General features: G+C 35.9%; 1 protein-coding gene across 7 annotated transcripts in view; it reads right to left on the bottom strand.

The window, feature by feature from the left end:
* naaladl2 (N-acetylated alpha-linked acidic dipeptidase like 2) overlaps positions 1–18,134 on the bottom strand; it is a 318,477-nt gene that overhangs the window by 16,957 nt on the left and 283,386 nt on the right. For 6 of the 7 annotated variants that reach the window (XR_014536332.1, XR_014536333.1, XM_083558491.1 and 3 more), the window contains one exon: positions 1,951–2,044. Coding sequence is in view for 5 of the 7 variants with exons in the window: in XM_083558491.1 (XP_083414617.1) it covers positions 1,951–2,044 (94 nt within the window). In the remaining 2 variants the exon portion in view is untranslated. Of the gene's footprint in view, positions 1–1,483; positions 1,615–1,950; positions 2,045–18,134 lie in introns of those variants that run through there. The other variant, XM_083558495.1, reaches the window with a different exon arrangement.

The following is an 18,134-nucleotide window of genomic DNA, read 5'->3' as shown; positions in this document are numbered from 1 at the left end:
AATAATAATAATAATAATAATAATAATAATAATAATAATAATTTAAGGCCCTTCTGCATTTTGGGAACAAAAGATTAGGGAACAATTATTTTGTATTTTATATTGCAATAAGATGAAGGTGAATGTAAATGCAAATGTTTGTGGTTTCATTATACAGGCAAACAAATCCAAAATAGTGTTCACAAAACAGGAAATGGTCAGACAATCAGCAAACATCAATACTTGGGCAAAATCCAGACACAAATGTGAGGCAGAACAAAGACAAAACCAGAATAACAATACACTACAATAAAGGCTTAGTGGATTCTGGGAGATACATTTTGCAGTGTGAGTGTGGGGGCTGATTGTGTTCAGGTGTGGGTTCATTTAAATCAGGAAAATGTAAAACATAACAAAGGCTGTGTCCCAATTCTCCAACTATCCTACTATACAGTAATCGTATCCAAAATTTTAATTAATATGTCCCAAATCAAAGTATGTCAAAATTTGTATTACATAGGTAGTCAGTACCAACTATTTTGGCCAGTTTTTTAAGTATAGATATGTGGACATTTTAATGTCAACTCTTCTGTGATGTCCTTGTCACATTCAACATGCAAATGTGGTGGACGAGTGTTTGCAAAATTGGTAATGCATTTATAGTAATTTAAGTACTTAAAGTAGTATATATTATGCATTGAGTAAAAGACAGAAGGCAGAGCTGGAGGTAGCAGAGCTGACGATGTTGAGGTTTTTTTATTGGGAGTGATGAGGATGGACAGAATTAGAAATTAGTTTATTAGAGGGACAGCCCATGTAGGATGTTTTGGAGACAAGGTGAGAGAGGTGAGATTGAGATGGTTTGGACATGTGCAGAGGATGGCCATGGGGTATATCGGTAGGAGAATGCTGAGGATGGAGCCACCAGGAAGGAGGAAAAGAGGAAGGCCAAGGAGGAGGTTTATGGATGTGGTGAGGGAAGACATGCAGGTAGTTGGGTTGAAAGAGGCAAATTTAGAGGACAGGGGGTATGGAGACCCCCTGTAGCGACCCCTAATGGGAGAAGCTGAAATAAAAAGAAGGAAAAGAAGTAATATAAATTATATAAATAATATTGAGAAAAGAAGAATAGCTGAAATGCAATGAGAAATATAACTTTTATAATATATAACTTTTCAGTTACATGATATGTATGTCCAAGTACATATGTACAATTTTGCTACACAAGTGTCATGCATCCTTCTGCGAGCATTCTTCCACATTCCCACTTTTGTTTGCATAACCATATTCGTTTTGTTTAATGTACAATGAAAAAAAAAACATTCTTACCCATGCATTTGTATCCACTACCAATATCATGCATTCTGTGCATAAACACATATCGATGCAACCAAGGTGGGAATGCAATCTGGCTTCAGAAAAAAAAAAAATATTCACAAAGAGCACCATAATAATAAGTTAGATAACAATATAGGCTGTTTGTCGATATCAGTTTTGACCATCATACCCCTTCTTAATCCGTGCTAGTTGATTTGTTATTGATGGATCAGTGGATTTGTTTGAAATAATATGATGACCTGACTCACCTCTTACTATTATAATGTGTTTCTGATGACCACTTTTGACACTATTGTGCTTTTTTCCATGTTAGATAGATAGATAGATAGATAGATAGATAGATAGATAGATAGATAGATAGATAGATAGATAGATAGATAGATAGATAGACAGACAGACAGACAGACAGACAGACAGACAGACAGACAGACAGACAGACAGATAGATAGGTAGATAGATAGACAGACAGACAGACAGACAGACAGACAGACAGACAGACAGACAGACAGACAGTTTTTAACCACACAACTAGGGGTGAATCGAATAGGTGAAGCATTATTTTGATGTTTTCTTAAACGAACCTTGCTACACCTCTTTAAAAAGTTGCACCTGAAAAATTATTAAACATCTTACCTTTGAGTTTATTTTGAATGTCAAGTGCTATGTCCAAGGGTGAGAAGGGTAGGACAGGATCGGTAGCAAGTCGCAGGATGGCCTCTGCTGTCATCTACATCAACACAAGATTTTGGAAAGACAATAAGAATTTTTTTTTTTTCAAATACTTTTAATAATCTTTAGGTATTCGTTTGGTTCAACATTTTGAGGTCATGAATCAGACTGAACTGAATTTGTTTTTAGTGTTGGATTCAGTTTTCCTTTTCTTGTCTGTCCTCTTTTTTTTTTTGTTCATGCTTTCTGCTGTAGGTCAGCCCTAACGCTCTACTCCAGCACCTGCTGTGCAGATTCTGTCCTCTGTAGTACAGTGACATCTGTTTCCTGCTATTCTTGGATGATGATCTTTTATCCGTACACAGATACATGCAAAGAGTATGCAAGGTACATAATAAGATAGGTGTAGTGTAATTTCTAATGAAAATATTATTAGTACATTTTTGAACACATTTAGGAGGTCTTCATATAAATATAAATATACACTATATAAAAAGGCCTGGGGTGCAGTCAGTGTTCCAATTCAATTCATAGTGTTCCATAGGGTTGAGGTCAGAGCTCTATAGCAGGCCACTGAAGATCTTAGACTAAAACCCATGTAAACCATATCTTCAAGGAGCTGGCGATAAGTCAGATGTCCCAATACTTTTGTCCGTATAGTGTAACTCAATGTTCTGCTTACACGGTTTTAATATGGTTAAGTTGTTAATGGCGGTCGTGAACTTATCATCGGAATAGCAGTTAATACTATTTAATTAGTATTATTTTTCAATGATATGATATGGGTGTCATCACTGTCCTACTGATATAACAATCACAAACATTTCAAACACCCTTCACTTTAACCTATGTGCATTAATAAAATCTACAATTCTTCTACAAATCCACAAGAAAAGGTCCAAGCCTGTCCAAGCCCTCTACAACACTTTACCCCAAAATCCAATCATTGTAATATTATTCCACCAACATATGACTCCTTTCAATATCTTAAGAGGAATGAAAGTCAGTAGGAGTAAGACAGAGTACATGTGTGTGAATGAGAGGGAGGGCAGTGGAGTGATGCGGTTGCAGGGAGAAGAGGTGGAGAAGGTGGAGCAGTTCTGGTACCTGGGGTCAACAGTGCAAAGTAATGGAGAGTGTGTTAGAGAAGTGAAGAAAAGAGTGCAGGCAGGGTGGAGTGGGTGGAGAAGAGTGGCAGAAGTTATCTGTGATAGAAGAGTATCTGCAAGAGTGAAAGGGAAAGTTTATAGGACTGTGGTTTAGAGACAGTGGCATTGAGTAAAAGACAGGAAGTGGAGCTGGAGGTAGCAGAGCTGAAGATGTTGAGGTTTTCGTTGGAAGTGACGAGGATAGACAGGATTAGAAATGAGTTTATTAGAGGGACAGCGCATGAAGGACATTTTGGAGACAAGGTGAGGGAGGCGAGATTAAGATGGTTTGGACATGTGCAGAGGAGGGACATGGGGTATATCGGTAGGAGAATGCTTAGGATGGAGCCACCAGGAAGGAGGAAAAGAGGAGGACCAAGGAGGAGGTTTATGGATGTGGTGAGGGAAGACATGCAGGTAGTTGGGTTGAAAGAGGCAGATGTAGAGGACAGAGGGGTATGGAGACGGATGATCCATTGTGGCAACCCCTAATGGGAGAAGATGAAAGAAGAAGAAGAAGAAGAAGATTAGTACATTTATTTAGTAACAACAAACTATATTTTAATCTTCCCTAATGACATTTTGTCCAAAATTTTCTACCCAGTTATTTGAGTCTTATTGCACAATAGAGATCAAAATGTAGCTATTGTCTGAAAAAGAAAGCTTTTCAAAATAGTTAAATGGTCAGTTGGTTTAAATGGTAAAATGTTTAGACTCACTGGGCAATATGAAAATAAAGAAACAATATATTTGAACTTGAATATGGGTTAAATAGCAGTAGTGGGCAGTATGTAGGGTTGTTTTTACCACATTGTTCAAATTATATAAAAGTTCAAGTTTTTCTGTTCATCACAATATTTTTATTCTTGTAAAACTTTTACTTTCACTATATTTTAAGTTGTAATATTTGACATTTTACTCCAAAAACATGCCATTCTCAATACTTTGACATGAATACATAAATTGTGTTGAATAAGAACATTCAAAAGCAGACACTTGCGTTTTTTTTTTTCTCAAGGGGAAATGTTTAATTTTACTTTTAAATGAGTAAAACTTAAGCATAAGATTAGCATTTTTACTCATATACAGGAATGTTGCACTGCATTTAGCCATATTTGGAATCACTTATTAACTGTCATTATCTTTATTTGTTATAACTGCTTTTAGTCAATGAAAAAGGTTTTGGTTGCTAAAGGACGTTTTGAACCAGGCTTTATTTAAAGGATCACAAACAAAACTGGATTGCCAGCTAATATGTCTGCATTAGACTGCTAGCATTGCTGGTGCCTTGAAACACATAAATCACTACTGAAAGTGAATATAGACCCAGGTATAAAGTATGAAAGAACACATGGTATTATTTATTTGATCTTAGCCATGCTGCTGCTGACAATATGGTACCATTAAGACAGCAGGCAGCATATTTTCTACTTTGCCTTGTGTCCTGCAGATGCAAATCTTCTGTGGATTATTAAATCTCTTGCAGAGCTAGTTGGACTAGCGGGGAATCAATTACTGGGCAAAGATTTGGCTGCTGATTGGAGCAGAGTGAGTAATAATACCATGAATAATATTCATCAGTGCCAAAAACATGTGAAGCATGATAAAAGCATGTGATTACTTATTTAGTTGGCATTATTTTAGGTGTAGCTTTCAAGCTCTTGCTTTTGAGAAGGTGGAAGGTTGAAGACACATAATGTGTGAGAGGCAGCAGAATTAAGCCGATAGAACTATGCCAAATGTTTTTACATGCGCTTTCATCTTGTGTTATCTGCTGTTGTGGTGATGGACAGAAACTTGTTCTTCTTACGTTTTTTTTCTTGTAAGATTGTGTTAAATTTTTAGGTATGTTGTACATTTAAACAATTGTCAGTATGGCTTCCTAAAAAATGTCAAGGACAATTCTAAAAATACAGAATTTTATTTGCCTGTACAGTGTTATCTTGTTTCTGTATGACTTGGTACTTGATAGTTTCTTGTTAATACTTAAGTCAAGTACTGTTTTTACCACACTTCCCTGCTTAACAAATAAAGCTGTCATACATTCCACTTCATCTCTTACTTAGTACTTTGAGTTTATAGTAGTACACACAGAGGCAAAAACCTAGATCCTAAAAAGGTTTGTTAAAAACAGCTAAAAAAAAAAAAATGACTGAGCATTTTCTTCCTTGTGCATCATGTCAAATACTCTAAATACACTTCAGTTTGCAATACTGTAGTGTAATAATAGAAGTACTATTATTTACCGTATTTTTCGGACTATAAGCCGCTACTTTTTTTCCCACGTTTTGAACCCCGCGGTTTAAACAACGAAGCGGCTTATTTATTAATTTTTCCTGGGTTTTTCCCGGTTTCACAAACTTCAAGCCAAAAAACTGAACCCCGTAACATTAGACCAATGAAATTTTTCGAACGGAAACGAAAAAACGCACCTCACATGTGTTCTGAGCTGCACGGCATCGGGAAAAAAAAAACGTTTTTTTTTAAACGCATGACGATGCCAAAAGATAAACTCCCGAGAAAAATAGTTGTGAAAGGAAGAGAGCTCGCTAACTCCAGTTGCAACAGAAATCGAATAAGCACGGACAGGTTTCCAAAACTCGTGCTTTTTTATTTTTCTTGGCAACAGCGTTAAGGGTCAGTCAAAGAAACTTAGAAATGAGCATCAGAAAATAATAAGGACATAATCCTTGTCTTGAACACACGCAGTAATAGCGGAAAAATGCAGTGCCAGGCTATTCCCAAAATACCGCTATGCTCCTAAAGGAAGCGCAATATATTTCACCCGTTACACCGTGTGTAACATGTCTTTCGTTAAAGCCTCTGTAAAGTACATTAGTGTAGACATTAGTGTAGCTTATAGACAGGTGTGGCTTATTTATGTTCAAAATACAAATATTTGTAAAATTCAATGGATGTGGCTTATATATATAGTCCGGAAATTACGGTATGTATATATATATATATATATATATATATATATATATATATATATATATATATATATATATATATATATATATATATATATATATAGAGTACTTCTATCATTACAAATCTTCATATTCTTCTTATTATTAAAAATAGTGTAGCATTGCTATTTATGATAGAGTCGTGTGGCAGTAGCAAAAGTATACTAAGAATACTTGTAGTTATACTTAGTAGTATCGAAGCAGTGGGTATGGTAATAGTAATTGAAGTGAATAGTGGTAAAGGAAGAAGTGCTATTTTATGTTTTTATTTTAAAATAAAAATATTATCTATAATTATACTGTGTAATGTAGGTAAAGAAAAGGGAACGAAAGTAATCAAATTTTAAGTGTCAAGTTCTTCCTGACAGCAGAGGGCTCTCTCGGAGAAGCTTAGCCATGCCAATAGAGTAATGAACACCAGGTAACAAGCAGAGAGAGGCATAGACACCCTCAGCCTTACACCAGGCTTGTGTATGCCAAGCAGATTTGTTTGCTCTGTCAAGTTATTATTATTTTTTTTTTGAAGGCCATCACTAAGACATGCTGTGTGGAACACACAAAAGAACACACTACTGGGGTTTGGGTGTGTTGCATATTTTATGCAGTGGATTTTTACAGTTTGTAGGTTGGTTTAAAGTGAACTGGCCAGGAGAAAACACAGTTAAAACAACCGGCTCAATATACTGGTAAGCAGAGTGCACCTAAAGTGTAAACGTACAGAAACCCATGTATGGTCTACATGGGTTTTAGTAAAAGATTTTGAGTGGCCTGCTTTAGAACGTCTCCAGGTTTTGTATGTAACCATGGAACGAGTCGCTGCGTCAGAAACGCTTTAGGAACGGCGCTCTAAATCACGTGTATAATCAGTCTTACAGAAAGCACGGCCAGGAAGCTTAAAAGCACATAAAGTGAAACCAGCGCCAGCTTATGAAAAGGAAAGTAAACGCTGCAGGGATGCAAGCAGTGTGGCATAGAGATGCAGCGACTCGTTCCCTCGGGAAACCATGGTTACCTACGTAACCTGGACACATTCCCCCTTCAGGAACGCTTTGGGAATGAAAGTCCAATCAAGCCAGACTGACCAATCCCTGCCTAGTGTGGACGGGCACAACTAAGGCGAAGGACAGAGGGGCCAGGAGTGGCACTGAGGTCGAGGCTATAGAAGCTGACAAATGTCCTGGAGGGAAACTCCAGAGGAGTTCTGTTCTGTGGACGTATATGTCCAGTGCTCACACTGGACACAGTCGTTTAAGCTTTTCCTGGTCTGGGGACTGAAAGGGAGGAGGAGAGATAGGTCATGGAATAACCAAGGGTAATTTAGGAACTTACCCTGATCTAGGGTAGAGGAAGGCACTGGTCAAGCCTGAAGTGAACTCCAGGAACGACTGGGCCACAGAGAGGGCCTGAAGTCAAGTCAAGAATCTTTAATTGAAGATCCCCCACTCTATTGAAAGAGGAGATGGCCAAGTAGAACACAGTCTTAACTGTGAGGAACCTCACAGGTACCTCGGTCAGAGGCTCAAAGGGAGTCTCCTACAGGGCCTTCAACACAATCGCCAAGTCCCTGCAGGCACTCTAGGTCGTACCAGAGGCGGAGAAAGCGTTTAACCAACAGGTTTTTACCCAGCAACCCCAGCAAGAGGGGTATGACAGGCCGCAATGGCGGTCTCATAAACCTTCAGGGTGGTAGGGGCCAATATTTTGGCAAACTGTTCTTTGAAGGAATTTCCACACTGAACCGACTGGGCCGTTAACTGGATCTAGGCGGTGTTGTTTACACTATGCAGTGAACAGGCACCACCTCATGGTGGAAGCTCTGAATTAGAGAATGATCTCTACCATGGTGAAGAGATCAGCGGCTAGGAGCTGCACCCCCCCTCTGGGACCACAGTTTTGTGCAGTGGTGTATTATTGTAGCCTGCTAAAGCATTTCTGACACAGCTCGATTTCCTGAAGTGGAACTCTGACTTCAACCGTTCTGAACACCTTTCAATGAATTGGAACACTGACTGCACCCCAGGGCTTCTCACCCTACATCAGTACCGGACTTTACTAACACACTTGTGGCTGAATGAACACGACATTTTTACAAGCACATTCCACAATCTTCCCAGAAGTGGCAGCCAATGAAGTTTAAATGTAGAATTGGATGTTCAAAAAGTACAGAAAGAATGTTCAGGATTGTTAGAAGTAACATTTTAAACTATGTATTTGGTCAAATACTGTACACTATTGCATTTATAAAGTGACATAATGTCTCGATGCGTCCAAAATTCACAGATTTTTGGAACTTAGAAAGTAACCCCTGCAAATTCCGGGGGACCACAGAAGTGTCAATAAAATGTTGGTGTCTTTTTTTTGTAATAATTAAAATGTATTCAAATAGCTTATCTAGACATAAACAGATTTGGATTGGTTGATTAAGACCTGCAGAACCCAATAAATTAACCACACACAGTAAGTTCTACATATAATCCAACATTCATGTCAAATCAACCTTAATTAATCTGCTATGGTATATTTTAAGTAGTTAATTTGGACATTAAAGTGCACTTAACACACATCTTACAGTGTGTTGTGGCACAATAAAGTTAAGTGTGTTGTACTGAACTTTTTCACACAGGTATCAACATGTCTACGACACATTTAATTCACGAATGTCTTTAAAGAAGGTAGTTTTTCATGTTCTTATTGAAATCTTGCAGCCTCCATTGGAAGTAAATGTATTTTCAAAGCAAGTGTTATATATTTCAAGGTTAAAACATCAGAGGAAGAAGCATCAGCAGCACGATATACTTGAAAGCATTTGTGAATTAAATCGATGTCTCACTGTGGCTAGATTAATACTTCACAAAAAAGGAAAGAAAGGCAACTAATAATATAAATGCTACTGATTTCATATTGAAAACTTAAAAAAGAAAAAAGTTTCATAAGTGGCTTATTTATTCTAAAGACCATTCACCACAGGCATATCAAAAAAGAAAAAGATGGTGGTTAGACTCCAAAACATGTATGCACAAGCACAATTTGTAAGTTGTTTGTAAATATTTAGGATGCAAAAAAAAATAAAATGAAAAAAGGTTAGAGATTATATAATAAGAAACAAAAAGCATATGCAACAAATGAAAAAAAATTAAATAAAAAAGTTTAAACTTTAAAAAAAGTTGAACTTTGATGTTGTAAAGAGTTGCTAGTAAGCTGAGCATGCACATTCTAACTTCCTTAATAATACTTAACAACAAAAAAATTCTAAAAAAATAAAAAATAAAAAATATACAACAACAACAACAAATGCTGATCATGACACTAGAACCTAAAAAACGTGCTTAAACAAATTTGTCAGATTGTTATGCCTCGCTTTTGACATCCTGGTCAGAATCTTTTAGAGAGACCCTATTTTGAATAAAAGATTATTTGGTAAAAAATTGTTAATATTTAATTTAATAATACCTAATTGCTACTTCATTGACTGGGCATGCTGCAAATATGGAACATGTTCCAGAAGCCTGAGTTTGGTTTATTAAGATGTAGGAATCGATATCTTTAGCAAGTAAATGAAAAGAAAACACCAACATTAAGCCAAAAATAATCCATTTCAACCAACCCATTATACAAAATATATGTGAATAAACAATTAACGAACTAAATAAATAAATAGAAAATAAAATGTAATACTTTAGACTTTCAAGATGGTGTTCTCAGAATATTCAAACTGTTATTATTTTAATGAATCAAAATTTACATTATACATATTATTTGTCACACACAACCACATGGAATTAATGACTCATCTGATTTAAAATATAAAGGAAAAATTATAAAAATTAATAATAAAATAAAATGAATAAGAATTTACAATATAAACAATATAATTTCAGGAAATATATTTAGAAATGGAATTATACAGATAGAATATATACCTACAAATCAGCATTTTGATTTCTAACAGTATGTTATGATTCATACCCAAGGCAAGAATACTTTAAATCTTCATATTTAGATCACCATTAAGTGTTTAATCAAAATACACAGATTAATGCTGCCATTGTTCTGACTGTCAAGCAATAAGATCAATTTACCTTCACCAATGGCATCAATTCATCTTTTACATTTTCAACAAATGTGGAAATAGAAATGAACAGTTGATACACTGAAAGAGGAGGATGGCAAAAAGGGATGACAAGCATCTGGCAAACGCAAGCATCAATTAAGCTTCTCATTCTAAAGTGTCATGAAAACTTGCAAGCCTGCCGTTTTCCACAACACAGGCCTGTTTTTCTGATTATTAAACGCTAATCAAGGCATTGCATATGTTTTGTGACAGTGCAGGTGTTTAGTCTGAAAATCTTCAAAACAGATCTGATAGAAGAAGTGCAGTAAATATGGTGCTACAGCCGGTAGAAAAACTGTTCTGCTGATTTCCCAAAGAGTTAAACACTCATCAGTGAAACATCTCATATAGAGAATAATTTTAATGAACATTATATTGTTTATCATAGTGACTTACAAATATATTGCATTCTTGTCAACTGTCAAATGTCAAAAATGAAAAAGAAAATTTGTGTTCATCATCTCCATTTTAAAAGATCCAAATTGGAAATTTAAGCATTTGCACAGTTTTGGTGACTGCCTAAACATCCTGAGGCTAATTTCGTCTTCTGCTGTTGTAGCCCATCTCAGGATCTCAGGATCCACCTCAGGAACTGACATTTTTGTGCATTCAGACATGCTGTTTCTGTGTATTTGAGTTATAACAACCCTTCTGTCAGCTCAATCCAGTGTAGCTTTTCTCCTCTGACCTCTCTCTCTCTCTCTCTCAACATTACTCCTAAAGAACTTTTGATCTCTAAAGTTTTTATTTCCCACAACATATTGTGTAGACTTTAGTGCATGCTGTGCACTGCTGCCACGTCTGATGTCTGACCATAAAGTTGCTTGAATGTGCTGGTCTTAAGGTGTTCCTAATAAAGTGGTCAGTAAGTGTATATTGCTTTATTTACACATCTGCACACTGCTCACTAGGAGGATCGTATTTTGAGAATAAAAATAATATCAATTTGGACCTAAAATATTTATTTTTTCATTTGTAAAATATACATATAAAATATGACTGTGATGAAGAAGTTAATAGAATTAATAGGGTGGCACTTCTATAAATATAGGCATGATTCTGTAATGGAAATCACTGCATTGGTTTAGAAACACTACTAGGAATCATTTTCTGCGAACTCACAAATGCAGGTTAAAGCTCTATCATGCAAAGAAGAAGACATATGTGAATATGATCTAGAAATGCTGCCATCTACGGGTAAAGTAAAAAACTGTTCTGTAATTGGACGAATTGAAATATAAAATTCTATCATGGACACAGAAACTTTCAGACTAAAGAGTAAAGGAATCATTTATCTCGCTATCAATGATCCGTTCAAAAGCCTCTCTAATAGTATAGGGTGCAATTACTGAGTATTCAAATTACATTTGAAAGGCCCCATCAATGCTGAAAGGTATATACAGGTTTTAGAACAACAAATGCAAAAAACATCTACATTATTGTAAAATTCCTCTTAAAATTCAGTGATTCAAAAACAAAAGACTTAAATTACTGTATAAACATCAATAATAAAACATTGAAGAAAAAATCTAAACTATTTGGCAAAACTCAAAATATATATTGGGGCAAAAAACAACAAATGTACAACAAAAAACTAATATATATATCTAAATATGCAAAAACATCTGTTGTACATGTTAAAATTCAGTGAGCACAGAATTATTCTGTAAAATTTTTCTAGCAGAACTGCTATCGATCTCCTCTTTGCCTTGTCTGCTTCACAGAGGAGTCAGGCATTAAACGGATCAAATGTACTTTGTGCTTTTGTGAGAACCATATGGTCTGGTGACAAAACTCCAAGTGTGATGAGAAGGCCATTGTGCTCAGTGACTACATTCAGAGATGATGTAGCTAGCTGCCAAAATCCATGCCAGCAGTTGATGGACAGGTAGAACGAAAAGTGTCATTTATAAAATGCTTTATTATGCCTGTTGGAAGCTATTTATTGGCAACTCCCTAGACCATTGCTTACTGCGTAAATGGCAGTCACATTCATAAAGCAGTTGAACAAATCATAAATTCATTAGCTAACTAATGAGATAAGTAAAAGTATAAGCGTTTATTCCCCATATCAGGCCAAGAAACATAGGCTACAATAAAAAAAATAAATAAGTTGATGACATTATTATAAAAAAATAATATATAATAATAATTAGAATAATAATTATATATATATATATATATATATATATATATATATATATATATATATATATATATATATATATATATATATATATATATATAAGAATTATTATTCTAATTATTATTATATATTATTTTTTTATAATAATGTCATCAACTTATTTTTATTTTTACATATATATATATATATATATATATATATATATATAAGAATTATTATTCTAATTATTATTATATATTATTTTTTTATAATAATGTCATCAACTTATTTTTATTTTTACATATATATATATATATATATATATATATATACAGTGAGGAAAATAAGTATTTGAACACCCTGCTATTTTGCGAGTTCTCCCACTTAGAAATCATAGAGGGGTCTGAAATTGTCATCGTAGCTGCATGTCCACTGTGAGAGACATAATCTAAAAAAAAAAATCCAGAAATCACAATATATGATTTTTAAACTATTTATTTGTATGATACAGCTGCAAATAAGTATTTATATATATATGTATGTGTGTGTGTGTGTGTGTGTGTGTGTGTGTGTGTGCGCGCGTGTGTGTGCGCGTGTGTGTGTGTGTGTGTGTGTGTGTGTGTGTAGCACATCATATGAGCATGACAAAGATCTCAACAAAATATCAGCAACTTATTTGGTTATGAAATATGGGCTTTTCTCTTCTCATCACACATAAATTTTGTGATTTAAGTCTGGCTAGCGGCATTATTTTTTTTCTCAACATGCACGCTGTGCTACCAGGAAGATTATATAACAGGTTTGTTTTGCAGTTTTATTCAGTTGGTTCAGTGCCAAGGTGTGCCTGATTATATAATTCTTTTATATCATTGCTGCATGCTAATTAACCAGACTGGTATAAGCATGTTAATAATTTGGTGAAAATGTGTGTAGTGCAGCAGATGGTAAAATTCAGAACCAGCATTAAATACTATGATTACAGCATTTCAGCATCTATCTATCTATCTATCTATCTATCTATCTATCTATCTATCTATCTATCTATCTATCTATCTATCTATCTATCTATCTATCTATCTATCTATCTATCTATCTATCTATCTATCTATCTATCTATCTATCTATCTATCTAAACACACACATATGTTGCAACAACAAAATATTCTACAGTCATGATTGTATTTGTGTACATCTTCAAGCAAGTTTCATTTAAATCATTTAAATACTACACAGTATCATTTTATTCTAAATTAATTTAAATTATCCCCTAATTGGGTTTTAACAGGACTTCACAAAGCTGAACATGGTCTAATGTAGACTAGCAAGAAAGCAAAGACATGTTCAAAGTTGACATGTTTATGAGTAATGTTTATACCATACAAGGGAAAATTAAATAATTAAATTAACAAACAAATACATACACAAATCATTACCTCTCATTGAATTATACTGTTTTTATGAATGATACATGACTTTGATAATAACAATTGAAAAAGAAAAGGGTTAAAAATGAGATTTGGTTTAGCAGGAAAAAACAATAAACAAAAACGTGATTTCCTGCGATCCAGCTGTAAACAAGGCTAAATCCAAGCTTGACTGTCAACAGCAATAAGCTTAATATGCTGACAACTGTTGAAGCCCTCAAGCCATATGTGTACAGCCAAGACTCTTCTACAATTTCTGTACCGCTATCGTTCCTTAATAATGGAATGCCATCTTGTATTTCTATATGCTTTATGAAGTCAAAAAAGTAGCATGCACCATATTAAAATAGAAATGTTAATGTTACAAATAACAGGCTTATTTGGGTTATTTTTGTGTATGTCAGGAAAAGAATAGAAGCATTTTTACCACTTGGCATGAAGCGCTTGAATATTTATATACTCTTAAAAACACGAGCAGGCTACTTTGACTCATTCTTGTGCAACATCTTTACCATGTGTAGTTCACTGAAAAGAAAGAAATGGAAAAAAAATATAAATATATATATATATATATATATATATATATATATATATATATATATATATATATATATATATATATATATATATATATATACACACACACACACACACACACACACAGATATAGACTGTATACAATACGATTTTCATGGGTTTTTTAGAACATTCCCAATCCATTTGCTTGTAATTTGCTGTTATAGTAATTTCCTCTCATCTGGCAAGATGTTCCACTAGACTTTAAAGTGCTTTTGGAGATTTGTGCTCATTCAGCCCAAGGGAATTAGTAAAGTCAGGTAGTGATGTAGGGTGATTAAGCCTGGAGGCAGTCAGTGCTTTAATTCATCCCAAAGGTGTTCAGTTGAATTGAGGCTAAAGCTACATTGTGGCTACTGTATGCCATTCAAGATCTATTAATCTAACCAATGTACATATTTTCATGGGGATCACTTTGTGCACAGGGGCACTGTCATAGTGGAACAGAATTGGGTCTTTACCGCATAAGATATCCTATACAATTGTGTTTTCAACATTGTAAAAACTTGTTATATACCAGTGCAACCATGTTATATACCTGTATTGTATTCTCAAAAAGCTGGCACTTGTTGTCTTCAATATTTCTGTGCTGTCTTTTTTATTAAAATGATGGAACATTGTGAGTGAGAAAAGAAGCCTTTGTTTATTTTTTTAAGAACCTAAAAAAGGAACCCGACTGTTATCACTTATGGCTGAAATTGCTGGGTGAAATATTTTCAATGCAATTAAAATGAAGCACCAGATTTGATTAAAACATCACACAGTAAAAACATACAGTACAGTAATGCACTTGGGGAAAGGAAATATGCAAACTCCCAATTTATTAACCAATATATCAAATAAACATGCATTTCGCCCAAATGATTCATTATACAATGTTTCTGCTCCTTTTTTTTAGTGTCCTTTAATCAATTGTCAGAGATTGTTTAAGTGCATTGATTTCTTAATTCCCTCAAATCCTGATGGCAGAGTATACTAAAATAAACTGATAGCACTTGTGACAAAGACATAAAAAAAAAGACAATTTATCTTTTAAAAAAAAACAAAAAAAAAAACAACAGGGTAGCTCCCTTAAGTCATCCTGTCTAGATTTTACGTTTTCCATTTTTGAACAGAAGAGCAAGAGGGCTTTTTAATCACCAGCAGTGATGGATGAGGTGGGAGGCCTCGCCACGCTTGGGACGAACACACGAAGTCAAGCGCGAGATGCCTGGACAGCCTCCGATCTGTGGACAAATTACACTCCTCTATTACAATGCGTGTCAGACAGGGCCGTGTCAGCTCTCATACAATGAGATGCCAGTTGGGCGAGCCAGGTGATAAAGGAGCACGTCGGAGAGTCCGCCATCAAAACACAGAGTTAAACCCCGAAGTGTCAGGGAAAATTACTCCATGACACCTCGTCATGTTATATATTAGGCTGTGATAAACTCTCCCTGTTCTGCTAGTGGTGTGTGTCGGGTTGGAGGTGGAGGCGATTGGGTGGCACAATGATTGCTTCAGTGACTGGTTTGAAAGCTTAAAGAGCTCCTTGGGTCTTCAAGATCTTTTTGTTTCTATAAATTAAAATTTAATTAAAATTAAGACTGCGTAACTGAGCAAATTATTGTTTTCTTAAAATCCCACCATGAAATGTCTAGAGAGCTTTGATCTGATTATGTTCACATGTTGACGTTTTTTTATTTTTAAAACAGGAAGACAGAATTATGATGTATCAAAGAGCTTAAGTGACTTATTCAATAGCATGAGCGATGCCTTACATTACTAGATATAATGTTTTTCTTTAGAATTTTGCAGGCAAGTTCAAGCATCAGCTTCTGAGTGTTGCCTAAAAAATAATCATTATTTGTGTGCATTTTTGTTTACGTTGTTAGAGCAAAACTGAATAATGCTCCAGGTGTTTGTATTGGAACCAGCATCTCTAGTTACCAATATAATATCACTCCCTCTTACTATTGGAAAAGTCCAAACAGAGTATGTAATTGGTAGCATATTCTCAATCAGTTTTAGGTAGCAATGCTTTCTTGTGTTGAGCAGCTCCAAGTTGGTACAACAGTCCACTGTAAAAGTGTGAATTAATTCCCTCAACTTTCAAACAGTAAAAGTTTATTTTGCACCAAGGGATAGAATGAGAAGAGGAAGTAAATGTAGACAAGAGAGTGCTGGAAAACATACAGTCATAAAACTGATATGCTATGTTCCCTTTCAGGAACTCGAGCTGCGTCGAAACGCTTTGGGAACGCCTCATGTTGTCCACACTCAGAATCACATGCGAAATCCAGCCAATAGGCAAGTCTCGACATCATCAGCAGGTGATGTTGCATAAACCAGGAAGCTACAAAATGGCTGAGTGAGGGTAGTGACATTAGCTTCTGATTGTTCAGGTAAGCGCTTTGTGTGTTAATCTGTGCATCCATGGCTAAAATACAAACAAACTTCTTGTTTGTCTTGCCCCCGTTTCATTACGGGGGGTATGCACACATGAGCTATGTGTTTGTTTGAGAGTAGAGCATGCTCAATCGGTTCTCGAGAGAGACGATTGTCTGTGCTGTAGCCGTATGGCTAAACGCATCCGGAGAGCACTCTTAGAGGAGAGTGCATGGAGATGAATGAGTAGTGTTTTCTTCTTCCGGTGTGCGCGACGCGGAGATCCAGGTTTCTTCCTCCGAGGAGAAAGAAATTTTGGAAGCTAGCGAGCTCACAGACTCCTCACAGCCTGTGCTGTTAGAGGAGCTCCTGGAGGTAATGAAGTGAGCCGTGTCAAAGCGAGAGTTAGCTTGGCCGGGAGAGAAGCAGAAGTAATGCATTCCCAGCAAGCTGGATGAGCTTTCCTGCATCCCACATCACAGTCTCCGCGCTGGGGCCTACCGTTTTTTTCCTGACCTGCACACCAAGGTGTCCAGATCCTGCGAGACCCCATATGTGGCCCGTGCCTTTTCCCCGCAAAGTTCGATGTACGCGGACATAGTTGGGTTTAAGGAGTGCGGCTATGGGGAGGTGCCCAAGGTCGAAGAGACGCTAGCTGGCTATCTCTCCCCAGGTGTTGCATCGCTGAAGGCTCCGGTATTGCCTACTAGGCCATTGAAAGCTTCTCTAGCCTTAGTAGGTAAGGCTTACCGGCAGTAGGCTAGGCTTTCCCACTAGCCAGGCTGTGATTTTTCCTTAAAAAAACACACATTTGTCGAAACTTGATCTCTCTATGATGAGATTTAATCAGACAAGACAAAATGTCATGTCAATTTTTTAGACCTGAGGCAAAATTGCCCTGAAAATTCTTAATTAACAAGGGGATGTCATAGAATCAATGTTTTCAATGATTTGGTATGAAGAGCATGTGCACTTTCAGAATTATGATGTATTGAAGAGCTCAAGTGACTTATTCAATAGCAAGAGCGATGCCTTACATTACTAGATATAATGTTTTTCTTTAGATTTTTGCAGGCAAGTTCAAGCATCAGCTTCTGAGTGTTGCCTAAAAAATTATCATTATTTGTGTGCATTTTTGTTTAGGTTGTTAGAGCAAAACCAAATAATGCTCCAGGTGTTTGTATTGGCAACCAGCATCTCTAGTTAGCAATATAATATCACTCCCTTTTACTATTGGAAAAGTCCAAACAGAGTATTAAAATTGGTAGCATATTCTCAATCCGTTTTAGGTAGCAATGCTACCTAAAAGACAAAAAACGGTAGGCCCCAGCGCGGAGACTGTGACGCGGGATGCAGGAAAGCTCATCCAGCTTGCTGGGAATGCATTACTTCTGCTTTTTTCCTGACCTGCACACCAAGGTGTCC

Source organism: Silurus aristotelis (assembly GCF_946808225.1).
Source record: "Silurus aristotelis genome assembly, chromosome: 13".
NCBI lineage: Eukaryota > Metazoa > Chordata > Actinopteri > Siluriformes > Siluridae > Silurus > Silurus aristotelis.
This window is presented reverse-complemented; position numbering and strand designations above follow the sequence as displayed.